General features: G+C 42.6%; 1 protein-coding gene across 1 annotated transcript in view; it reads right to left on the reverse strand.

Annotated features, from left to right (window-relative positions):
- Positions 1-17,091: 17,091 nt before the first annotated feature.
- Positions 17,092-26,456, reverse strand: part of SLC7A14 (solute carrier family 7 member 14) — a 104,428-nt gene continuing 95,063 nt past the window's right edge. The window contains exon 8 of the mRNA XM_059687017.1: positions 17,092-24,298. Within this exon, the coding sequence (XP_059543000.1) occupies positions 23,976-24,298 (323 nt within the window). The 3' untranslated portion in view covers positions 17,092-23,975. The remainder of the gene's footprint in view (positions 24,299-26,456) is intronic.

Here is a 26,456-nt window from a genome sequence, read left to right on the forward strand (position 1 = left end):
CCCCAGATCTCTCCTAGCTGACCAAAATTAGGGAATTCCCTTTTGTAGGCCATAACTCCAGTGTGGGAAAGAGAAATATCTATCTGTTCAGGAGAAATATACTAGAGCCATATATGTAATTTAAAATTTTCTAGGGTCAGTCTTAAGAAAACTAAAAATAAACAAGTGGCATTCATTTTAATGTATTGCATGTAATCCAATACAGCCAAAATATTATATTAATATGTAAACAATATTAGTGGGATATTTTACACCTTTCTTTTTGTTTGAAGTCTTTAGATTCTTGTGCATATCTGACCCTTACAGCACATCTCAATTGGCTGGCCACTCCTTAAGTGCTCAGTGGCTACATGGGGCTTGTGGCTATTGGATCGGACAGCACAGTATAGAACAACAGGTCTGCCTCAGTAACCATGCAGAGGGATTCAGCCTTGATGATTTTATCTGCTCTTATTAGAGCTCCATTAGAATCTGGCAATAACTGTGTCAATAATAGTCACCCGGTGAAAGACAATGACTCTGATCGCAGGTAAAATGGCAGACCCAAAGTGCTCTACCTGAATAATAGGGAAAAGGGAATTCATGTCTTGAGACCTGTTAGTTCCAGGAACTTCACACCTTTAAGGATTCCACAGTCTCTGTTGTATAGGTGAGGAAAATGAGATTTAGAGAGTTTAGGTTGTCAAGGTCAAATAGCTACTCTATAGACTTAAAATTCGATGTAATTCTAACTCTAAAGCCCTCGTTCTCCAACTCAAGAATCACTAGTATAAAGACAGGTAAAATGCAGATTCACCCTCTTCACCTCCAGAGATGGACTCCAGGTGGGAACCCCCAAATCTGCCTTTTTATTGCATGCCCTCTGATTCTGATGAGGTGGTCGCCATGCCACACTTTGAGAAGCAGTGAGGGACAGGCTTCTTCTCATGCCTTTCTGTAGTGCAGCCATTCCCCTCTTTGTCCTGGCTGGTCCTCAGCACGGAGATGACTTTGAGAGTCACATCCAGCTTCCCTCCGCTCTGCCTTATTCTGAAGAGACCACATGCAGGGGATCTTTGGGTTGAAATGGACCAGATTAGCTCATGCTTTCCAAGAATTTAATGTAAACCAAATTAGAGGAAGAATGTTTCAAGGGAATCTCTGAGTCTAGGGGTGCTAGTTACAAGACGGCAACAACAAAAAAAGGAGAAGATTGTGTACTGAAGAATACAAGTTACAGATTTGTGCTGGATTGGTGGTGTGGGATAACAATAGAACAAGGTTTGGTTGTATCTTGCCCTGTGTGTGTGTGTTTTTAAACTTCAAACGTGCGTGTCAGTGTTTCTCTATACACTGTACACAATGTGAACTGCAACGTCTTAAATGTTTGGCAGGACATTCGTGCTCATGACATCACATGCTGGGAGGACAGGGAGGCCACTGTGGGGCTGGCCCCGGGGAGAAGCAGCCTCAGTGCTGCCATTGAGATGTCCCCACAAAAGAGTGTGTGACGGCCAGATGTGCAGCCGAAGGGAGACTGAACCAGGATTGTGGGGGGAACATTGGCACATGCTGCTTGTGGCTTGAATAGCAGCTCTTGAGGAATCTATATTTCTCTACCTCAACGCAGACTCTGAGAGCTCAGGCTTTGTGGCCCTGTGGCTGGGGGAGGGAATGGAGACGGAGGGACCTGTCACTGCTCCGTGCCTCATTGTTGACATGAAAAATGTGGATGTGTTAAGCCACTTCTAGAGGGTTGTGGGAGGTAAGCATCGCTTATGCTTCATATCCAAATTACCTCCCAAAGAGCAAGGAACATCAGTTATGACAGCCTGGGGCTTTTTTAAAAGTAAAAACGGTTATTTCTCTTCTGTTGAGTGAGATACAGCTTTGCTTTTCAAACTGTAAAGTGCATACAGATCATCCGGGGACCTTGCTAACATGCAGATTTTGACCCAGCAGGTCTGGGATTCTGCATTTCTGACAGCTCTCAGGGGATGCTGATGTTGATCTAGCCTCACAACTGGAGTAATAGAGGATTTTTGAACACTGTAAAAAAATACAAATATGAAAATAAAATGTACCCATCATTTCATCATTAGAGTGATTTCTTTTTTATATATTCTTGGCCATCATTTTATTTTAAAACAAAACCATTAACTCATTCTACATAGAGTTTTTAACCTGCTTTAAAAAATCTTTTTATATGTAGAGAACATTTTCCATCTCTTGAAGTATTTTTCTAAAACAACATTTTTAATAACTGCATAATCTTCCATTGTTTGGATGTGCCATGGTTTAGTCAAGGAGTTCCCAAGAATATCATGGTTATCCTGATACCCTTTTAAATTTTTTCTAAGTAATTTTGCCATGAACATCCTTCTAGGTAAATCTTTGCACATACACATGGTGACCTCTTTAACATAAGTTCCTAGAAAGGAATTGCTGGACTGCATATTCCAGAAGTGTTTTAAGAACAGTTTATTGTCTTGCTGGGAGGGGGTGCCTGCCTTCCCCCAGCTCCTATAATAGAATGCAATATATCAATTTAATATGTTGTTTTTAAAAAGTTATTTGAAATATTTAAAATTTCAGTAATGTTGGTATGGGATTATATAAGAAAATACATACAATGGGCCTGGCTGAGTGGGTCAGTTGGTTGGAGCATTGTTCAGTACACCAAAAAGGTTGCAGGTTTGATTCCTGGTCTGGGTACATACCTAGGTTTCGGGTTCAATCCTGGGTTGGGGTGCATACGGGAAGCAACTAATTGAAGTTTCTCTCTCATGTCCATGTTTCCCTCTGTCTCTTTCTCCCTTCCTCTATCTCTAAAATCAATAAAAACATATCCTCAGGTGGGGATTAAAAAAGAAAATAGCTATAATAAATGGTTTACGAAAAAATTGTCAAAAGTATTTATGATAGGAGAAAAGGTATGAAGTGGGAAGGCTGGGGTTTGAAGTTCAGCCTGCTCCTCATTACAATTCTGCTTCCATCCAAACAGGAGCATTTATCTCCAGGAGACCTTGTTGGGGGTCGCTCTGATGCCAACAGCCCTTGGTTAGGAGTGTGAAACTCTGGGAGTATTGATAGCTAAATCCTTGTTCTTTATTTTATTTGTCCCCCACTCTTCCCTAATTTACTAAACATAATATATAGAGACAAAGACAAAGCTGGGTAGAAATAAATCACTTGCTCATTTCCCCAAGCCTCCTAGACAATAATCCTGTGCTTACTGGTAAGCTAGAAGGAAAAGTCACCTGTGCTCTCTCGCTGCCTGGTTTTGCTTATGCATGTTTCAAGTAAGGGTCAGAAAAAATGCACATAAAGGAGACCCTTCAGAGGCATGCGGAGGCCCAGGACTGCTGGAGACGAGAGAGCATTTGGACAGGGTAGCTAGGCCCTGTTGGATGTCAGCTTTGGCTTCCAGAGAGCAGAACCTTCCCAGCACACAATCAGAAGACCTGCGAGTGCTTCTGTTCCCTTTATCATGGACTAATGGTTGGCAAACTGCGGCTCGCGAGCCACATGAGGCTCTTTGGCCCCTTGAGTGTGGCTCTTCTACAAAATACCACTTGCAGGCGCGCACGTACAGTGCGATTGAAACTTCGTGGCCCATGCGCAGAAGTCGGTATTTTGTGGAGGAGCCACACTCTAGGGGCCAAAGAGCCGCATGTGGCTCGCGAGCCGCAGTTTGCCGACCACTGGGCTATACCAAAGCCTTCCTCTCTTGCCTCGGCCTTTTCCAAACTAGAGCACAACTCAGATTTGCCTCCATTGCAGAGCGTCTAAGCAAGGACCTCAAGCCATTCCGTGGTTCCAGCCCCACGGAAAAAGGTGAGCCTGGGAAAGTGAGACCATATACATAGGGAAGTAGAGGCAAAAACAGAAAAAAAGAAAAGAAAGAGAAAGGGGGCCTGGTTCCATTGTTTCTGAGGCCAGCTTCACAAATGCGCTTTGGTTATACACACATTCCTTTACTTTTCCTAATCCAGTTCTGTCAATTACAACCAAAACAGGTCTGACTAGGCAGTGGCCTACACATAGGTCCCACCGTGCCCATGTCGGTTTTCTCCTCTTCCTTTGGGGTCTTGACCTTCCTCCTTTGCCACAATGAAAGGTCCAGAAAAATGGATGTGTGATCCAAGTCAGTTCCAATTAAGTGATTCAATAAAGTTCTCTCCTGGCATTTTTCAAACTGAAATGAAGGAAGGAGACCTTTCTCTCCAGGTAGGAGAGCTTCTAGTATCTGTGGTGTCATTCACCCTTGAGAAGAAGCCTATCTGTAGGAAGGGAGAGAAAGGGAAGAAAAGAGAGAAAGATGGCAAGGGCCCAACAACATTCAGGTCTCTAGTTCTATGCGGTCCTGCAGTCAGCACCATCGTTTTTGGTCAAAGCTGGTTTGAGCTGGGGTACTGTCACTTTTAATAAAAAAAAAATCCTCCTAAGAGAGGGTCACTTGAACCATTTGGTTTAGACCTCAAGCCTGAGGCAGTCTTATATTTGTGGTAAATTTATGCAGGGTAGAAGGCTATGGTTTTTTATCACTAATGTTTATCCTAACTGAAATCCATTGACACCCTCCTCCCCAGCACCACAGTTCTCCACTCCTCCCCACCCCCAACAAACCCTTAAAACTTTGGGCATCTTAAAATGGGCTTTATAAGCATCTGCTAAAATTGTATCATTTATATGTTCATCAATTGATTCATTTGTTAATTAGTGAAGTGAACATTTAATGAGCATTTGCTTTGTGCCAGCCATGCACCAGCCACCAGGGAGAAAAAAGAAGCACAAAGCTCTCAAATAATTCACACAGTCTAGCAGTGTAGTCGGGTGTATCATGAACAATGGTGCTGTCAGCTTCTTATCATTGTCATCTTTAATCTACTTCGGAAAGTAACACCCTGACTGAGAGAGGAAAATAAAATACCAATAGAAGCCCGTTACTGCACAGATTAAAGATAAGCGTTTACAGAATATCTAATGTATAAAGGGCAAATTGACTAGGTTTTCTCACAAGCTTGAACCTTTTTAATAGGTGTTGAAAGTCAGCCAATCCTTATGCTCCCTAAAGTCTATCGATTTAATCATGAACAAGACAGTGAGGAATCGACAGAGAAGTGCCATCTCCAGGCTTCTGTACAACGTCCTACTAAGACTTTCTGCAGAGGAATATGTTGTTTTTTCTTAGGGCTGAAATTTACTTGGAGGCATCAATCTTTTGCTTGTCTAAATGATTTAAAAACTCCCTCTCCAGTTGACAGAGAATCTTTTATTGTGATAGGTGCAATAGAAACAGCTGAATCAGCTAGCACTGACATGCACATAAAAAGCATGGCTGGGTACAGTGAGCAGAGTAAAGTGGAGACTTGAAGCAGTGACCCCCATGCTGGGGACTTTAGATGGTCTGAGTGTGTTGAACTATTCCAAAGAAAAATATGAAGAATATTTTTTTCATAATCGATTAAAAAACGAACAATAAAAACAACAAGCTAGGCTTTATGGAGTTACTAATATAGGTATCACAAGAGCTATTTTATGAACTCCATTTCACAGCCTGTAAAAGTTTGGCCTTCCACAGTCTTCGCCTAGTATGGTGGTTCTGCTTCAAAAAGCCCTCAGGAACCCTGGCTCCTTCCAACTCACTGTTTCACCAACCCTACAAGGTGCCTCTTGAACTCAAGGTCTAAAATGGTAGAATCTACATTACAGGTGGAAAAAGAATCCAAGGCCCAAGTCCACTATCTCCTGGGATGGCTCTCTGAAGCTGCCACAGGAATCTGCTTGCAGTAAGTCACATGGCCACACCTAGCTGCAAGAGATGCTGGGAAATTGTCTTTATCAGAGCTTGCCACATAATTGGCGGTGCCAGTGTAATATGAAAATGTGGAGCTCTCTTTTGATTTGTTATGGTGGTTTTTTTTTCTATTAAATGTACTAAGAGAAGAGAACTGAAGTTTTAAATTACTAGCATAATTTTACTATTTTTCTTTATACTATGCAATGTCTGCTTTAAATGTAAATGTAAGAGTGCTTCACTTTTATGTGAAAACAACCAAAATTCCACAATTTGAACTTGATAGCTCCTACATGTATTAGCATTTATTTCTTATTAGAACAGGGGAAACACTGAATAAGACTAACTCAATTGCTCTTTATTTTATTTCTCGATGTGTACACATTATGCCAACATTATCTTCAGCTACTGATGAGTAAGGAAACGAAAAGGAACTATGAATGGCATTATCTTTCCCTTTCTTTCTAAGTCATCACTTTCAGTGTAAAGTGGTTTATTAAACAGGAAATTTACACAAGGATATGATAGGGTCCTTGGTCATTTATGTTTCTTAGAACTCCATTGCCTTCTTTTTGTATTTGAAGCAAATTGTGGTTTGAACGGTTCAGTGTGGTCTCGGGACTGTCGGTGCACCTGCTTACTCAGTGTCTTAGTCTGTTTGGGCTGCTCTAACAAAATGCCACAGATTAGGCAGCTTATAAACAGTGAACCCTTGTTTTTTGCAGTTCTAAAGGCTGGAAGTCTAAGATTAAGGCAACAGCATGGATTGCTTGGTGAGGGCCTCTTCCTGGTCCACAGCCGGCAGGCTCTCCCAGTGTCCTCACACGGTGGAATGGGCAGGGGAGCTCTGTGGGGCCTCCTTTATAAAAGCATTAATTCCATTTATGAGGGCTGGGCTTCCAAAGGCCCATGTCCTAATACTGTCACGTGTGGGGCTTAGGGTTTCCACATATAAATTTGGGGCGGAGGCAGGGGTAAAAAACATTCAGTCCATAGCACTCAATCATAGACATAGCACATACTTACCTTGGAACTTGCTTAGAGTCTTGCCGAACTCCCACACATCATGGGTGCACCAGAATTCTATGCTCACGAGACACTCTGAATACTCTATGCAAATAGAGTGGCAAGAAATGGTGAGCACGTGTATTGCACGAGAATTTTCTCTGCTCACACGCATGCTCCATTGTTCCATTATACTTCACTTGCAACACACAAGTTAGATGATAAAATTCTTAAAAATTTCAAGGTGACAGTAGATAAACCAAATGTGGGGTCCTTCTGCTTGTAGGGCCTGTGAAACTATACAGGTTGCATGTTCATGAAGCCAGCCATGGCCTTTCCTCCAACTGGCTATGTGCCAGGTAAATTTTTTATTAAGTCTGCAAGAGGAAGAGAAGGGGTTTTCAGAGAAACTTGTAGCCTATGTCATAACTTCTAACAATTCTATGAGGAGTGTTGCTGTCTCAGTCAGTTGGGGCTGCTATAACAAAATACCATGCACTGGGTGGCTTAAACAATAAACATTTATCTCTCACGGTTCTGGAGGCCGGAAAGTCCAAGATCAAGATGCCGGCAGATCTGGTGTCTGGTGAGAAGTCTCTTCCTGGTTTGCAGATGGCTGCCTTCTTGCTGTGTCCTCACAATGCGGGAGCAGGGGAGACAGAGAGAAAGAGAGAGAGAGATCTAGTCCTTCTTATAGGGCACAAATGTTATCAGGGGGCTTCACTCTCATGACCTTATCTAAACCTTATTACCTCCTAAAGGCCCCACCTCCAAATACCACCACCTTGAGGATTAGAGTTTCAACATATGAATTTTGAGAAGCACACAAACATTCAGTCTGTTCAGCTATCAGTATCATCCTTTTTTTTTTTCCCACACGAAGAAACTGGGGCCCAGGGAGATGAAGTAATGAGACAAGGCCACACAACCAGTGAGAGTCAAGGTCAAGATTTGAACCCATGTCTTCCAATGACAAGACCAGTTCTCATACTGCTACAGCACATTTGGAGTTTATGAAATGACACTAAGTTATGTTTAACAAAATACAGTAGAATGAAAATGTCAAAAACATGCATCTTTCTCAGAGGATATTAAAGAGAAGCATACATTTTACTTAAAATAGAAATATAGAGACTAGCATACAAGAATTTGTTTAATTAAATTAAAAAATAGATTTTGATTGATTTTAGAGAGGAAGGGAGAGGGAGAGAGAGAGAGAAACATCAACAATGAAAGGGAATCATTGATTGGCTGCCTCCTGCATGCCCCCCCGCCCCCCCCCAGAGATTGAGCCTAAAACCTGGGCATGTGCCCTGACCAGGATTCAAACCGTGACCTCCTGGTTCATAGGTTGATGCTGAACTGCTGAGCCACGCCAGCCAGGCTGTTTATTTAATTTTTAAAACAATTCCATGAGTTAGGAGCAATCATATATCCATTTTACAGATGAAAAAACAGAGGCACAGAGAGTTGAGGAAATTGCCTAAGGTTCCATAGCCAGAATTATAACCTTTGCAGTCTGACTGTAAAGCCTGAAGTATTCACCACTACTCTAGCCTGTGAGTGAAATTTATTCCCTAAGCAAGTGGAATGATTTAATATGGAAAGCCATTTAATGAAAGGACAGATCCAAAATTAGCATAATATTTTTTAACATAAATACTCCCCCAGTTAAAAATGTTAGTTCAGTGGTAGGGTTAAATTCTTATCTATAGTCAATTGCAAGTAAAGGGAGCTCAAAGTCTCTAGAGAGTGAGGGCTATTGAACATTTCTGTCTCCGTAAAGAGGAAATGTCAACTCATTTTCTCCATCACTACACAAACGGCTTTTCAGGAAATAAGGGGAATTAGCTACCAGAGGGAGTAAACACTGTGGTAGGCTTTGAAGTTCTAATGAGTGACAGAGATCATAATCTGTATATAAAAAGTAAGTCCTGGGGAACACCTTTTTCTAGGTCTGGGCCACGGTAGTCACTGGCTTAACAACAATTTCCAATGTTGTTAAGCTGGGATATGGACAGCGTTCAGATCATGAGTTTGGTTTTCAAACAAATGCCAAAATTAGTGAGTAACTCTGTTTCAGAAAAAAAAATCATCGGGCTCGAAAACCCTCAAAATATCAATCATTCAATTAGGCCTCCTTAGGAAAACAAAGTTAGGATTTTTGTATAGAGCCCTTTTGAAGTTAGGCAGCTTTGGCTTAAAATTTGAAAATAAGAGAGCATTCTAGGTCAGGAGGCCTTTCTGAGCTACTTTAATCCCACAAAACCCCTAGAAGAGAAGTAGGTAGGGCCTTGATTTTATTTAAAAAATATTTTTGGCTTCAGTATGGAAAAGAGAGAGCCAGGGTTCTGATTTTCCTAGTCATGTACTTTCCCTCTGGGCCCAAGGAGGGTGGGCGAAGCCAAGACCTGGAAGGTTAGCAAAGACTCCTCTGCTGAGGATTGTGAATTTATTTCATAAAAAACAAAACAAAAGAACCTCACTCTGTGTCCGGCCTGGTAGCTGCAGTGACCCTGATGGAGGGAGGAGTGGAATTCGTGTCCTTGAGGTCCTTCTCCAAAGCCTGAAGTTTTCCCTGGACAAACCTAATTTTATTTAATAACCCTTCACAGAGTTATTCTCCACAAATGCATTTGAACCCTCCCTGAACCCATGTCTGCTTCAGCAAGCACTGTCACTTGGAGTTAACAAGTTCCATATGTTTACCACCCATGGCGAGAGTAGTTATTCCATTTACTCGTCCTCCAATTGTCTCTTGTAAGCCGTCCTCCAATTGTCTCTTATAAGCCGGTTACTTTGTCCCATCAAAGTTCATTTGGTTGCCACCGCATTTTCTCACCTCATCTCCAGGGTCAATTAATGGATCTCAGAACTTGAAAAGGAGCAGCTTTTGAGATGCAATTTCGTGAAGAAGATTGAGTAAACATTCTGCAGTGATTGAAGATCTTGGCACAAGTAAATTAGCTTCAGACTTTGAGAGAAGAAAATAAAACGTTTCAATTGCAATATAACAATAAGTGATAAATATGCCTCTAATTTCCCTCTATGCCTCCCCTCCCCCCCCCCCGCCCCCGCCCCCGCCCACTAACTGGCTGGGCACTTTCTGGCAACATAGTATTTCATCATATTCATGGATTAAAATTAGGAAAGATACTGGAATATGCCTTTGCCAGAAAATGCCACTAAACTTCCGTATAGTTCCTCTAATACATTTTCTTAGCTGTACATATAGTTCCACATTATTATCTTTCACTCAGTGGTATAGTTTAAATTCTAGGACACCAAATTTTTTTACAGATGATTTCTTTTCCTTTAATTATTACAAAATAAACAGATCATGTTCTACCTCAGAGTCCCCCCCCCCCCTTTTGTGTTTTCCTTCACAATTCTATGCACAAGATTTATGGGCACTTTTCATATCTCTGCTATTAAATCTTATTAGAAAATTTCATTCTGTGAACTTTTATAACTATCTCCTCTATCTCTGATGTACATATGTATGTTTATTTATTACACACGCACATGCACACACACATAAATATATATATAGATTTCAGAGAGGAAGAGAGAGGGAGATAGAAACATCAATGATGAGAGAGAATCATTGATCCGCTGCCTCCTGCACGCCCCCTACTGAGGATCAAGCTCTTGACTGTAATAAAACCTGGGACCCTTCAGTCTGCAGGCCGACACTCTATCCACTGAGCCAAACCAGCTAGGGCTAGATGTACATATGTATGTTTAGTTATCTCTATAGATGAACAACTGTATTCATGTATTGTGTATAATATAAAATGTACCCTAAATATCCCTAAATATTAAGAGAATGGAAAAATGAAATAACATTTAAATTTATGTCATACTAGAGGTCCAGTGCATGAAATTTGTGGCGGGGGGGGGGGGGGGCGGATATTCCCTCAGCCCAGCCTGCACCCTCTCCAATCAGGGACCCCTTGGGGGATGTCTGACTACCAGCAGTCAGACATCACTCTCACAATCCAGGACCATAGGCTCCTAACTGCTCACCTGCCTGCCTGCCTGATCTCCCCTAACTGCCCCCCTGCCAGCCTGATCACCCTTAACTGCCTCTGCCTGCCAGCCTGATTGCCTCTTACTGCCCCCCCCTGGCCTGGTTACCCCCAACTGCCCCCCTCTGCCGGCCTGGTCGCCCCTAACTTCCCCCCCTGCCTGCCTGGTCGCCCCCAACTGCCCCCTTGCCAGCCTGGTCATCCCCAACTGCCCCCCCCCCCCCGCCAGCCTGGTCACCTCTAATTGCTCCTCCTGTTGGCCTGGTCATCCTCAACTGGCCCCCTTTGCCTCCTGGCCACCCCCAACTGTTCCCCCTGCTGTCCTGGTTGCCCCACGCAGCCTGCTGTTCAGTCGTTAGGTCATCCCTCACTACCCGCGCCCCCCCCCACCCCCCCCCCCCCCCCCCCCCCCGCCAGCCTTGTCTCCCCAAGCAGCCTGCTGTTTGGTCGTTACTGTTACTGTGATGGTGTCCCGGACAAGTTGCATATTTCTCTACTATTAGTATAGATTATTTAATATTAGGATAAACATTCAAAAGTCTGATTATTAGTTTAATTAATTTTACTACTTTTTTAAATAGCTGCTTTGGCTAAAAAAGACTATGCCATCTGAATACACAGAACCAAATAGGAGAAGTCCATCACTGACTATCTTTCTCAGTCATTATGCTCTTCTGTCACTCTCCTCCATGAATTTTGCAAACATTTGTATTAAAACTTGGCAGTTCTCCATTTTCCTTGATGCCATTCAGGTTTTTTTCAACCAGATGGTTTGCATTTTTATACTTCTAAAAAACTGTTTGCAGACTCTTCATTTGTAAGATTTCTTAATCAGATTTTAAAAATTTAAATTTTCTATATGTACAGTAGGACTGCTTTTATAGTTGATATGTATTATTTTCAGCTTCTGTTATTTGTGTCATTGTTTGAGGAGAGGCGACAGGGTGTCTTCCTGGTTTGCCACTTAGGACATGGCTAATTTTTGAAAAGGCTCTTATGTTATAGGACATAAAGATTGACAAAATTTTATTTTTGAAAATAAAAGTAAAATATGTTTTGAAGAACACTTGGAAAAACAAAAGTATAAAGAAATGAAAAACATTCCAAATAAGACTTCTCAGAGGTAAATAATGGTTAACATTTTATATAATCTTCTAAATCTTTTTCTGCACATTTATAAAATATACTAGAGGCCCGGTGCATGAAATTTTTGCATGGGTGTGTGTGTGTGTGTGTGTGTGTGTGTGTGTCCCTCAGCCCAGCCTGCACCCTCTCCAATCTGGGACCCCTCGAGAGATGTCCAACTACTTGTTTAGGCCCGATCTCTGTGGTGGGTTCAGGCCTCAATGGGCAGTTGGACATCCCTCTCACAATCCAGGACTGCTGGTTCCCAACCGCTTGCCTGTCTGCCTGCCTGATTGCCTCTAACCACTTCTGCCTGACAGCCTGATCACCCCTAACCACTCCCCTGCCAGCCTGATTGATGCCTGACTGCTCCCCTGCCGGTCCAATAACCCCTAACTGCCCTCCCCTGCTGGCCCGATTGCCCCTAACTGCCTTCCCCTGCCAGCCTGGTTGCCACTAACTGTCCTCCCCTGCAGGCCTGGTACCCCCCAACTGCCCTCCCCTGCCAGCCTGGTCACCCCTAACTGTCCTCCCCTGAAGGCCTGGTCCATCCCAACTGCCCCTCTTGCAGGCCTGGTCCCCCCAACTGCCCCCCTTGCAGGCCTGGTCTCCCCCAATGCCCTCCCTTGCAGGCCTGGTCCCCCCCAACTGCCCCCCTTGCAGGCCTGGTCTCCCCCAACTGCCCTCCCTTGCAGGCCTGGTCCCCCCCAACTGCCCCCCTTGCAGGCCTGGTCCCCCCCAACTGCCCCCTTGCAGGCCTGGTCTCCCCCAATGCCCTCCCTTGCAGGCCTGGTCCCCCCCAACTGCCCCCCTTGCAGGCCTGGTCCCCCCCAATGCCCTCCTTGCAGGCCTGGTCTCCCCCAATGCCCTCCCTTGCAGGCCTGGTCCCCCCCAACTGCCCTCCCTTGCAGGCCTGGTCCCCCCCAACTGCCCCCCTTGCAGGCCTGGTCCCCCCCAACTGCCCCCCTTGCAGGCCTGGTCTCCCCCAATGCCCTCCCTTGCAGGCCTGGTTGCCTCTAACTGTCCTCCTCTGCAGGCCTTGTCCCTCCCAACTGCCCTCCCCTGCAGGCCTGGGTCCCCCCCAACTGTCCTCCCCTGCTGGCCTGATCACCCACAACTGCCCTCTCCTGCTGGCCATCTTGTGGCATCCATCTTTGACCACATGGGGGTGGCCATCTTGTGTGTTGGAATGATGGTCAATTTGCATATTACCTCTTTATTATATAGGATATTTTCAAAACTAAAGACATACTATATAAAATATTTGCATCCTACTTTAAAAGTTTAACATAATGATGACCTCATGTCACAAAACATTTTTTAAAGACAGTTTTGAATGGATGTTACTCTATACTTGATTTAAACCTCTAGTTTGGAATATTAGGTTGATTTCAATTTTTAGGGTATTTTCTTTCTGCAATTACAGATATATTCTTTGGTATAAACCTTTTACCACAATCTTTTCTCAGGACTTGTGAAAAATGTGTGTTCTGAGAAGAAACTGCTATCAGCCATTCAGATCTCAATGTGGATGAGTTATGACACTGTGTTCCTTCTTCAGGGGGAGTTAACTCTGAGAGCATTTAAAGATCTCTCCTACTGAGGAATGCCAGACTTTGTTTCCAATGGAGGCATTTGGGCCATCAAGGAGCAGATAGGGTAGGGGTGCCTCCCTCCACTGACCCCCAGGCCCACAGCACATCTTCACGTGTCCTTCCCCCCATGGTTATAGGCCACTATCCACATTCTTGTACAAGATTGACAAGGCTGGTGAGAAAATTGAGGATATTGTATCCACACCTAGAACTTATTTCCAGTACATTAAAGGGGCTACTTTGGACAAAGAGCTTCATAGAACAGGGAAACCCCGTTGCTAGGAACCCCCCTCCACCTCTACACTGTACCTTGTGAGGAGTGTCTCTGTTAGGAAGGAAATCCAATCAGTCTTCCAGCCACCAGAATTGAATTTGGATGGACTATTTCCCCTTTGGATTCTGTTCCAAATTGTATTCCTGTTCCTATGTTTGAAGTTAATTAGCGTCATAAGTCATTTGTATTTCCCTTTTCTGAAGGGAAGCCTGCCACAATACTTATCTCATCCAGTTAATTGACTTATGGAGGGCTCATCCCTTCCTGAAAACACTCTAAATGGCTCTGATGGGTAAGTATTAGGCTTACACATATAAATAATAAAAGTTTGGAGAATTCAGATTTCTAGTTCATAGAAATGGAGAGTGTGATTTTCTCTCTGAGCCCCAGTAGCTTGGAATTTTTTTTTTTTATTTGATCGAGGCCAGTGTGAGAATGGAAGAAACCTCTCCTCAGATAGGGGTACAGGAGAGGAAGGAACTTGACACAGAAAGGACTCCCATTGCCAGTCAGTGAACTGCTGATTGCTGAACATAAAATGTGACAGAGCTGTCAATGTAATGTTTGCGATATGAAGATCCTTTACATTTCTAATGAGGTATTTAATTTTTAAAATGGTTTTGAGTTACAACCTAAGGAGAAGAGGGTTCCAAAGCAGCTGTGATACTCTGAACAACCTCTTAATTGATTTTTCAATTTAAAAAACTTCGGTAAGATATACATAACATAAAACGTGCTATCTTAACTATTTTTAGGTGTTCAGTTCAGTGATATTAAGTGCATTCATCTTGCTGTGCAATGATCACCACCATCCTCTTCTAAACTCTTTTCATCTTGCACATCTGAAACTCTATACTCATTAAACAGTGACTCCTCACTCTCTCCTCTTCCAGTCCCTGGAAGCCACCATTCTTCTAACTGTTTCTATGATTTTGACTACTCTAGGTATTCCAAAACTGGAGTTATATAGTTTTGTTTTTCTGTGACTGGCTTATTTCACTTAGCATAGTGCCCTCAAAATTCATCCATGATGTGACATGTGTCAGAATTTCCTTCCTTTTTAAGGCTGAATAATATTCCACTGTATGTGTATACCACATTTTCTTTATCTATTCACCCAGTGATGGAGACCTGGGTTACATCCATATTTTAGCCATTGTGCATAATGCTGTTATGAACATATAGCTTCAAGACCCTGCTTTCAATTCTTTTGGATATATACCCAAAGGAGGAATTGCTGGATCGTATGGTAATTCTATTTTTTTTTTTGAAGAATTGCTATACTGTTTTCCACAGCAGCTGTATCATTTTATATTCCCACTAATAGTGCACAAGGATTAGACTCTGCACCCTTGTCAACCCTTGTTATTAAACAACCTTTTAATTTTAAGGCCCATGTAATGAGGTTGTATTTTGAAATATTAATTCAATTTTTTTAAATATTGGTAATCCCTACTTCCAGGTTGTCCTGTGGTTCTTCTTGGATATTATATGTAATAGGCCAATGGGCAACCCTTCCACTGGTAAGACTGAGTTTTGAGGCTTATTGTTCCTGGGAAGGAGAATAATATGTAGGAGAATCCTTGTCAGAGTGACAGAGGAGTGGAAAGCCAGCCCCTGCTGGACCTCTGGATAGGGAGAGAGGAAGAGAAACAGGTAAGACGGAGAGGGGAAAATACTTGTCCTGGTTCTCCCTGTCTATGGGTGGGGGTCGGAAAGCTTGAAAACACTGGGTGGGTTAGTGGTCTACTTAGCTGGAAAGGATATAAGCAGTGTGCTGCTAAATGTGTAACACAGCTCTCTGGAAAAACAAAAAAACCCAACAACCCTGACTTTGTAGCATTTGCCAATTTGCATGGTGTAAATGCTCCCAACATGGTTGATTTCAAGCTACCAAAGCAAACTCACTGAACATGGAGTTGGGAAAACATGTGCAATCGTGTGTCATTTTATAGAATTTTCCCCATACAGATATAATAGTTGTAAATAACCTTGAGAGCAGTCAAATGTAGCAAAATAGTTAATTACTACCTTTGCTTTCAATATAACTAATTGAAAGTTTATTTAATGATGGTTGTGTTTAGCAACGGACTCACGAAACTTCTAAGAAGTTAACAGTCGTCCCTGTGAGCAAGCTGCAGCATCCCACTGGTTATAAGCTTCAATAACCAGAGCCCAGAAACAATAGTGTATCATTGGTGAAGGAAGTGACTGGGTACCTGAGGCTGAGGTAGTGTTTGTGGTTCCCCAGGTCTCAGGAGAATGCAGTGGGTTCTAAAGTGGAAGAGCTGAGGGCTCAGTGGACCAGCAAAGGCCTGGAGTGCATACAAACAGGAAGCAACTTCACGTTTGGCATGAGAAAGCCTAAAAATATTGGATGGGTTAGTGGGCCACTTAGCTGGAAAGGATAGAAGCACTGGTGTGCTGGACCACTGTGGACTGAATGCCAGACCTGTGGATTTTGGAAATGAATGTCATTATGAAACCCACTTGGCTAGAAGGGCTAGTCTTTCTTCAGTGGTCACCTGTCCAGGGAGCAGTGCAGGGAGCCATTCTGTGGCAGCATCCATTAAGTGTTCAAAGCACCCTCAACTCATCTGCACCCCCAACTTAGGAGATCATACAGGCTCTGTTCCCAGATGTCATTTTGGAGGAAAAGCAAGGGGAAGGGGAGGAAATACAAATACTGAGCCTTTATCTCATAGAGACTCAATCATCTAAGAGATTAAACAGGAAGACATGAGATTCCGTAAATGAATACATTTTAAGTTTGTTTCCACTGCCACCCAGGCAGGTGAACTTCTGCAAGGGACATCCTGAGTTTGCAGAAAATAAAGACACGTGAGTTGCTTGCATCTCATGCAGTGTAGAAAATATGCGACCCTGCTACACCACTCTCCTTTTCTCCAGGTGTCACTACCTGTATTATCAAAAATAGAATAGATTAACCCATCACTAAGCTATTACAATTGGGTTTGGGATTGTAGGCAGGTACGGTTTTTCCAATTTGTCCTTAAATTGAATGGGGGCAATGGAACTGAATGCTCTGTGGGGCTGAGGCTGGAGGGTGTGTGTGACTGTGATAGGAGTGAGCACTGAGAATGGGGTAACTCAGGAGGCAGTGCAGTGAGCCGGGTCCAGATAGAGCCCTGCACCATGTTTGAAGAAACTGGTAAGAGGGAGACTGAATCATTTCATGTTCTCCTCGTGGAAGTAAAGGGAATTTAAAAATGTAGGTTGGCACTGACTTTCTTCAAATTTAAATTTTAATAGTCGGTTAGCTGTAGTTTTTAAAATATTTTTATTCTGAAAACAAATTTTCCACAATAATGCAATTAGTTTCAAACCAATAAAATAAAATAGAGCTCATTTATCTGGCTTTTCTACAATGGACAATTGATTGAAACATTTAAGGCAAGATTCACTTACTCATCTCCATTTTAGAATGGAAAGAATATACCAGACTTCTGGAACTGGTTAAGGTTAACAAAATATGGGAAAGCTTCTTTTTCTTTTCTTTTTTTCTTTTGGTAGTTTCCTGGGTAAAAGCTTTACATTACTGTGGATATTTTATAGTAAGACACTTTGTTTCTCACTTCGTTTTTATAAACCCATTTTTAAACTTAAAGGCACACAATAAAGCTTTATGCATTTATTAAAATATACACATTTTGGTAAATTTAGAATTTTCCCTTAGTATCTTGACATATCAATATATTGTCAACACCACAGTCAATTTCAAAATAAAATATACTCCATAACATATCTGCATATTATTTCTTTCTTCATGATACACTTCATGATACACTACAACACCCCATTGTACAGTGCACCAATGGGAATTAAAAACCACAAAACGAACAAACTTTAACAAAAATTATATATATTACAGCAATTATATATATACATATATATGTATATATATGTATATATATACATATATATACATATATATATACATGTATATATATACCAAAGATATATCAAAGAACAACACCAGAAATTACCAGCTGCAAAAAGCAAGTTGTACTTCTCAAGGACCAAACAAAAATGAAACAAGTTAGTAAAATTTACAGGCTGTACTTATAACTTTGGGTATGAATTAAACGGTAACCTTTCTTTTCCACAGTGAGAAAAAGCTAGAAGGTCGAGTCCTGTTGTCAGATGGTGTACCTTTGTGGGATGAGAACAGCACGTGCTCTCTTCAAAACCTGCAGCCCCTTCTGTTAGCCCAGGCAGTTGAGGTATTTATGTGCCACCATAGCATTAACAGTGTGTTTGTTTCGGAAAGTGGGGGTTTATGATTTCCTGTATAGACTTTTGCCTTTGGGAGTGTGAGTGAGACAAGTGCACCACAACTGCCAAGACCAGTCAGGAGGAGATGGGTAAGGAGCCGTCCCTCATTCCAATATTAGACTGAACCCAATCCTTCTTACTCTGCACTTCCTGAGAAATTTACATCACCCACAATTCCCTTGAGCCAATGTCACCAAGTCAATGTCAGAAATATATAATAGAAAAAAAAAAAAGCACAGAGGAAGTCCCTCATGAAAAAATCCACACTGCCTCCATTTCCTAGTTTGAATACAAAGCCATTTTCTTTTCTTTTTGTACCTAAATGCACTTGAATGTTCTTAAAGAGTAAGAAATTAGAGCTACCTGCTTTCAGAAGACTTCTAGCCCAAAGCTGTCTTTGTGAAAGCTCTATATGAATGTTGCAATCCCATGCATGTAGAATACTGTGTAATGATTTCTAACACTATTTTAGTTGATAGTGCAGGACATAGGTTCATTTTTGAAAGACCTCAAAACATCCACTAATCCCTTTTGGGTTTTAAATCCTAAAAAAAGAATGTCTTTTTCTTGGAGAAGTAATTTTGGCAAAAGGCAACAGCTTAGGTGTTTCAGAGTGATGCATGTACGACTTAAGCTCAACAAGAAGAGGAAAGCATTTCAGACAGGAAGTTGCTCTTAAGGAGGAAAAGCGATCACAACAGCCTCTCCTGTAAAGTCTTAGAGAAAATACAAGTGGACACAGGAATAACAGTTATGTACATGAAAGAGGCTTTGTGCTACCCATCCCCATTCCAACGGAAAAACATGAAGTAAACTCGAGGTGAAACAGCATCCTGGTTCCTGCTTGTGGCGGGGCCGGTGTCTGGGATGCTGTTTCTGCGCTTGCGCACTGTTTAATTACAAATATTGGCTGTCTCAGGGCCGGACGTCACTGCTGACCAGGAGGCACCTTTCTCTCTTGGGACCTTCAGAAGCCGCCCCCCCCCCCCCCCCCCCCCGTAGACAAACAGGTCTTCAGCTTCAGGGAGGTACTTGCACACAAGAGTAACCTAGGCTTAGTAAAAGTTTTGCATAGAAACACCTTCCTTGACTAGTCTTGTTCCAAATGGCATGACAATCGAGTGCTGTCATGCAGCCCAGTTGGCCAGTTTCGGATAATGTGTTTCGTTAGCACCTCCCTCCGCTCCAGCGTGAGAAATGAAGGCAATCTGTGGATTGCCCACTAACCTGAAGGCTTAAATCCAAGAGTGGACCATTAACTGCTGCCCGGACTTGGTAAGCTGACCCCAGCTCCGGCTTCAAACACATTTCCTGATTTCTGACATCCCCACCCACCAAGATATTCTAATCTGAGGAACATGTGGTTGACCCTCAGTGGGCTTCCACTGACATCTCTGGACCTGGTAAAACCTTCTGGGAAAGGCAACAGCAATTTCATCTACTCTTTTAGGCTGATTCTCAAACTCCTTGTGCTCAAGCTAAGTAAAGTCTTGAGCTGAGGTTTTACTGTGTTGCTCAGATAGAAATAAAAACTTACCAGTTTTGGTTGTTTAAATTCTATTGTTGAGAATTTTTAAGTGGCTGCACATTACTTTGTCTTATCTGTCCATAAGTTAAACGTTAGGTTAATGACCAAAGGAAGAACCATATATTGCCTTCAGTATGGATATTTGTTCTGTTTAATATGGTAAATCAACTTGGAGTGTCTATGTGACTTGCTAGCTCCTTGCATAGGCAGAGGAAGTCACTGCCCCAGCTTCTTAAAGTCCAACTTTCCCTGATTCATACTTTCATCATTTCCCCAGTGCCTCCCCACCCATGGAGAGCTAGCCAGCTCAGTTCCACTTGCACGTCTATCTGTGGGTGAGCCCTAACCTGCCTTCTCAAATTTCTTACTGTTACATACATAAATCATGCATAATTCATAAGCTCCTGCCAAACTAGCTTCTTGCTTTTCCTTGAAGGAGGCACAATACAAATTATTAGTCAGGAGACAGCTATCAGCCACATTCTACACCTTACTCATGCTGATCTTCCACTCAGCAAGCCTCTCCCCATTTCTACCTGTAAAATGCTGTCCATTCCACAGGGCTCAATCCAAGGGCTTCATTCTCTATGATCATTTCAGTGGAAGGAGGTCTTTTCCATATTTGAACCCTCACTGAACATTACAACTTCCTCATCTTACCTGTCATTTTTATGATTGTTCTTTATTTATATATCTTATTTCCCCTATTTCGTATGCCATAGCACATAATAAGCACTCCATAAAAACCTGTTGAATAAATTATAATTTATTTTCCTTTCATTCATCACACATCCATCCATCCATCCATCCATCCATCCATCCATCCATCCACTCATTCAGATATTCATGGAACATCCACTATGTGCCAGGCACAGGTACCTGGTAAAATCCAGGCCTGAAACTTATCTGTGGGTTTTACTAACCTATGCTTAGATTATTACAATCTGCCCTTATAGAGGAAGATTTGTTCTTATTTGTACTTCCTGTCATTACCAACAATCGCATAATTTTTCAAGTTGCCCCTCATTGGCAATTAGCATTGCATATCAAGTTTCTGCATTTGAGTACTTACCACACTCCTAGCTTTGTTTTATCCTTTTTGTTTGCCCACAGCTCCCTACTTAATTATTTGGGGTATTATATGTAACTTAATAGCCACCTCTGCTTTTGAAATGAAGCAGAGTACCAATAAATCAACAACAACTTAAAAAATCAAATAATTGGCTCCAAACCACAAATCCACATGATGTAACCTCACTGGAAGAGCTCTTGCTGCAGAGAAGAATTTAATAAAATGTAGGTCCTCCTTGGACTCCTTTCAAGGGGGCTAAATTTCTATGGTAATTATTTATAAGGTGATCTTACTTTTAATGTGGTTTCACAAATGTGGTCTTAAGAAAATTGTCAGGAAACACTAGTAAAATCATCCTAGTGATTGATGGTATTCGAAAACTGCATTGTGAAATCTGGGACTGTTTCAGGAGAGGTGGGGAACATGAGGAAAAATAGGTCTATTTACCTTATAAAAACCTTTTTCTACCATATTGACTAATTTTTAAAAAAACCAAGTTTGCTAGGAAGATGACTAATCAGTTTTAGAGAAATAAAGAAATCAAAGCTTAAAAAAAATTACAGAGGTACTATTTGCGAGAAGTGACTTCTGAAATGAAGTAGTTCATAGGATCTTCACGAAATCAATGCCAATGGTATTTCCAAAGTTTGTGTCCTCTCTCCTCATGCTCCAGAAATTGCATACTGCGGCCACCAGACTATTATGACTTTAATACCTAAAACCTCTCTAGTAAAAGGGACCTCTTTCACCCACATTAAGATGTTGTTATTTTGCATTCATATTTCTCTTTGAACATTTATAATGAATACAGCCCCACCCTACCTACCTGGATATATCCCAAGCTTAACCAGATTTTATTTAAACTAGGCAGATTTGTTGAATTCTAAAGCTAGTTCAAAACTTCATTTTCACAAAAATTGCTGAGGATTAGATTACAATTAATGCCCAAGGATCTATTTCACAGACCAGGTACTATATCTTTATGGTTGAGGTTAGGGGAGAAAAACAAACTAACAAACAAACAAACATTGCTAAGCATTACAGTTAAATGACAAATGGCCTCAGAAAACTAGAGCTATAAACAATTAATATAAAAGAATGAAAAAGGTCTAGAAAATAGTAGTTATTTGAATTTAAATGACATGTTGGCTATGGGTATGATATGCAATCTATTTAAAAGCATATTAAAACTATAGTTTCAAACAAGAATAGATCTATCTAGAGACAAATGGTAGGGGAAGGGGGGTTAGAGAGCAACCAAAGGACTTGTATGCATGCGTATTAGCATAACCAATGGATACAGAGTGGGGCGGTGGGGGCTTCCCTGGGGTGGGAATGGCTAAGGTTGGGGGGTCAACTGGGGAAAAAGGAGACATATGTGAAACTTTAGACAATAAAAAAAAAGAAACAAAAAAAAAATCCACACAAAAAACTATAGTTTCAATTGACCTTTTAAAAATGCTACGTTAAAGCCCAGTGCATCAGCCATGGGGGCTTGTGACGCTCAGCTATTTTATTGACAACTATCAGGCTGCAGTGCTGCTCTTTCCCTGGGCCCAGAGCCTCCAAGGGCACACGCCACTCTTTTCTGCATTCCTATCGCTTATCACGTGGTACAGACTCAATCAGGATTCGCTGAGTGAAAAACGGACTTCTGCTTCCTGCCCATAGTCCTACAGTGTGCCAAGATGGCACGAACCTCAACCTGTAGGAAAGAATAGATTTAAACATTTGTGGATGTGTTCTGGAAAACTTTTGGCTTAACACTAGATCCAGGAGAGAGAGAATAACGAATTTGCTATTTTGCCCCATTTTCAGAAATTCTCACAGAGATTTTAGCTTAACCCAAGCCCCGTGCCTTCACATACATGTGCACATATCTCCATGCAGTGTTGGAATCCCTGCAACCCAAGAGCAGTAAATAGGCCATGAGCCTTTTCCTGTTGCAGGTTGTCACCTCCAGCTTGTTTCAGAGGAATTCCTTCAAGAGCACCTCCTGAGGCCCAGATTTAGACCTCACCAGGTAGCCATTTCTCTGGGCTTCAGTGAAATCGCTCTGGGGAATAACAGGGAGAAAAACACACGTCTAAAAGTGAGCTACCCCAGAAGAACAGGGTTCAGAAGTGAAATGTGATCTCATGGAATGCAATTACCTAAGAAGCCGTGCTTCAACATTTTTGTGTTCAGAGTAGCACCCACCAATCAAATGGTGGCATATCTTTAAAAAAAAACAACCAACACACGACAGAATTTATAATTTTAGAAATCTGAAATAGAATTTGCAATGTGATCTCAGTGGCTGGGTCACTTCTCCTTGTAAAGATTTTTATCTGATTATAAAACAAACAGCCTCCTTCTTCAAGGCATATTAGTGCCATGAAATCATGCTCCACCTTTGCCCCCTTCCATTCTATCAGCAGGAGCTTAGAATCGGCTATAAGAGAAGGCTTGACAGGGAGTTAATTTCTGCCCACACCCCCTGGCCTTCGCTGCAAGAGACGTTATTTAATGTGTTGTGGGCATTTACGTAGAGCTTTGATGGTGCTCCTCACCCCATTACTGGGTCTGCTTTGTGGCGAATCTGAAACTTTGGGGAAATGGTTTCAGAGTCCCTGACCTTTAGGGGATCCTAAAGTTATATTTTGGAGACCGTGAGAACGTTGGTGGATAACAAGAAGCATGTGTCTTTTCCATGAATTTGTTTTTGTGAGATTTCAGGACAAAATGCTGCTTGCTGAGGAAGTGCCAATGCCACCTGCCCACCCAGGCCTGGGGGAGCCGCCCTCAGCCCGTATGCTGAGCACAGAGCTTTGCCCTTGTGGTCTCAGGTGGTAGAAATGCTGCCTTATGCCCACTCCCACCGGCTTTGGCACATCTCCACAAGGAGCTGCCGCCTCAGTGTGGTCCAAGAAGTTTTTCCTTGCTTCTTGGGGTCTCCATAAGAAGCAAAACGATTCAACCAGCAGAGCAAAGGCCGGGGAAACATTTTCTGCCATCAGCTCTGATGGTTGCATCTCAGTTAGAATTTCTTGTAGCTTTTTGTTTAGTTTTTTCAAAAATATTTTTTTTTTCTATAAGGGGACCAGTCTCTTCAACAGAACTACCCTGAAGAGCAAAAGTAATAAATGACAGGCTATGACTGGGGACTGACTTTGAGGAAGGCTGGACTTGTGAAATGAGAGGCAAAGACGTTTTCACCTTCTAGCCCACAGGTTAAGTTACTGAAAAGACATCACCACCATTTCTGTGTATTCCTTGTGTTGTTTACTCCTACTCGGGCGCGTAATCTAACTCATCATTCGCAATCAGGGCCTCCGAGTTCTTTTTGTGTTTGCTTTTGCTCTTCGCTTTGCTACTTGTCCGGGTGTTGGCCGTGGCATCTGACATCTGTTGGTAATAGAAGCCTTTGTCTTCGGACGGCCCGCCCCAGTTCTCCTGGCTCTCGCCCTCGGTGGCATAGGAGAAACCCTCCTCCACGGAGAAAGGGTCGTCCACGTCGTAGCTCTGGTACGTGCTTTGGTGCAGGGCCTCCTCGCGGGCGCTGATTTCCAGGGTGCTGTTCCAGATGCCGTACCCAAAATAAATGAGCATTCCTGCAGGGGGGAAAGGCACAGGTGAATGAAAGGCACAGGCAGCTGCTTTGGGATCCATGGGAGGAGAGGGAAGGACCCTCTCCGTGGTGCAAGCAGGGCTGGTGGTCAATGTGTTTTCTTTGGTCTACACTGACTTTGGGAGAGGCTGGAATGAAAGGCCATTGGGAGACTGGGCATCAGGCAACCCATATTTACAGCTGCCCCTAAAAAAGTCGGACAACACTGCACCCATATTCCTGTATGGCAGCTTAGGGCTGGAGGTAAGAACTAGCTAACTCCTTACACAAGATGTGGGTTCTCTAGGTCACCCCAGTCCCCACCTCCCCTGTTGACAATCAGCTCACAACATTCATGCCAGTGCCAGCCAGGAATCTGCATTTTTTTAACCTTGGGTTAAATATTTATGGATTAGAAACAGTGCATTCTCAACATTCTCACATTTTATTATCCCAGGCCTCCATCTTTTATTTCGCCACTTAGCAACATGCGTATGTCACCCCACTCTTTCCCTTGGCATATTTCACTCACCGAGGCATGATACGTTGCTACCACACAGAGCTGCCCACTCCCTTCTGTGGCCTTCCAGAGCGCCTAGTGCCTGCCACTGTGATGGCCCTTAGAACAGCTATTGTGCGATTGATTATCTGCACAGAGAGGTTCTATTTTATAGACTCTGCAGAAAACTGGCACTTAATATCTGTGGAATGAATGAAGGAGGATTCCTAATAAGCATGACATATCCAGTGCAATTCCATGTTTTGATGTTACTCCAAGCAACAGAAAGAAACTTGTCTCTCTAATCAATTTGTAGCATTAATATGGGCCCATGTTTCATTTCTATTAGAATTATTTGATACAATATCTAAAAATAATTTGAGAGCCCCATTTTCTATCTTGAAAACGGAGAACTATAGCCATGGAAGGCCATAGGGCATGATGATTAAGAGTGTGAGCTGTGGGTTCAAATTCTGCCTCCACCACTATTCACTGTGTAATTACGTAGCCTCTTGGTGTCTCAGTTTTATCTTCTGTAAACCATGAGAGCATTGTGCCTATCATATGGGGCTGCTGTGGGAATGATACCAGTTAGCAGTAGTTTTCACCGAGGCTGCACCCGAGGGTCACCTGGGAAGTTTTTGAACCGCTCTGATATCTAAGCCCCACTGATAGCTGATTTAATTGAGCTGCAGTGACCCAAGCATAGGTATGGTTTTTAAAGCTCCACAGGTGATTCCAATGGTCAGCCAAGTCTGAGAACCCCTGAGATGAGGAACATAGAACCCCTGATGCGTGTATTCCACCGCTGACTCTGGCCATATTATGGCCTGCCCATTGGGGGGGCCTCTCGGTTATGCAACCCCCTTCCAGGCCCCCCACACCCTCTTCTAAGTGGCACTAGTCCCTTTGGCTTTGCTAACCCTGCAGGCATCTGCTGGGCTCTTTGCCTTGAATAGTGAGGTCAAGCCTGCTTTCCGCTCTGGTGCTTGAGAAAACCCTGCTTCCTTTTGAATTTGAAGTGTGTCTATTTAAGCTTGGATTTCTTCTTCCTTGTCTCAAATCACCATGCCCCCCCCCCCTGGAACTCCCCATGAAATCAACTTTTCAGCAGCCAAAGTAAGCAGAGATTTATAGTCCTAATTGGTAATAAATCCTTGAGTTAATCATTTGCAGATGTAGCTATTACTTCTCAAATAGTGACTTTATTTTTCTGAGCAGGGATTTTTCCTTTCTTGTCTGGGGGTGGTAGTGGCCATGGGGGGTAGTCATTATCCTTATGTAGCATGAGGCACTAAATTAAGACCTCTTCTAAAAGGGCCAGTATGCCGCTTCTTGGAGAACGCCTCTGATGGAAGCATGCCTAAGACCTGAGAATAAATTTCAGGAGACTAAGTGGAATTAGCAGATACCCTCATCCTCTCACTTATTTTTGCTTTTTTGCTATCTTTTTTTCCTAGATATCTAGGCAGGTGCCAAATCTTGCCTCCTACTCCCATTTGGTATCTATTATATCATACTCTCTGATCCCCTTCTCTGACCTTATTTATGTCCCTCCTGAACTCAGTGCCATTTTTTCTTTTCCCATTGCCCCTAACTTCTCTGCCACCCATCACCTCATTCAAGCACTGGTTTGACATCTACTTTGACAGGTCATCCCCTA

This window comes from Myotis daubentonii, chromosome 3 (genome assembly GCF_963259705.1).
Source record: "Myotis daubentonii chromosome 3, mMyoDau2.1, whole genome shotgun sequence".
NCBI lineage: Eukaryota > Metazoa > Chordata > Mammalia > Chiroptera > Vespertilionidae > Myotis > Myotis daubentonii.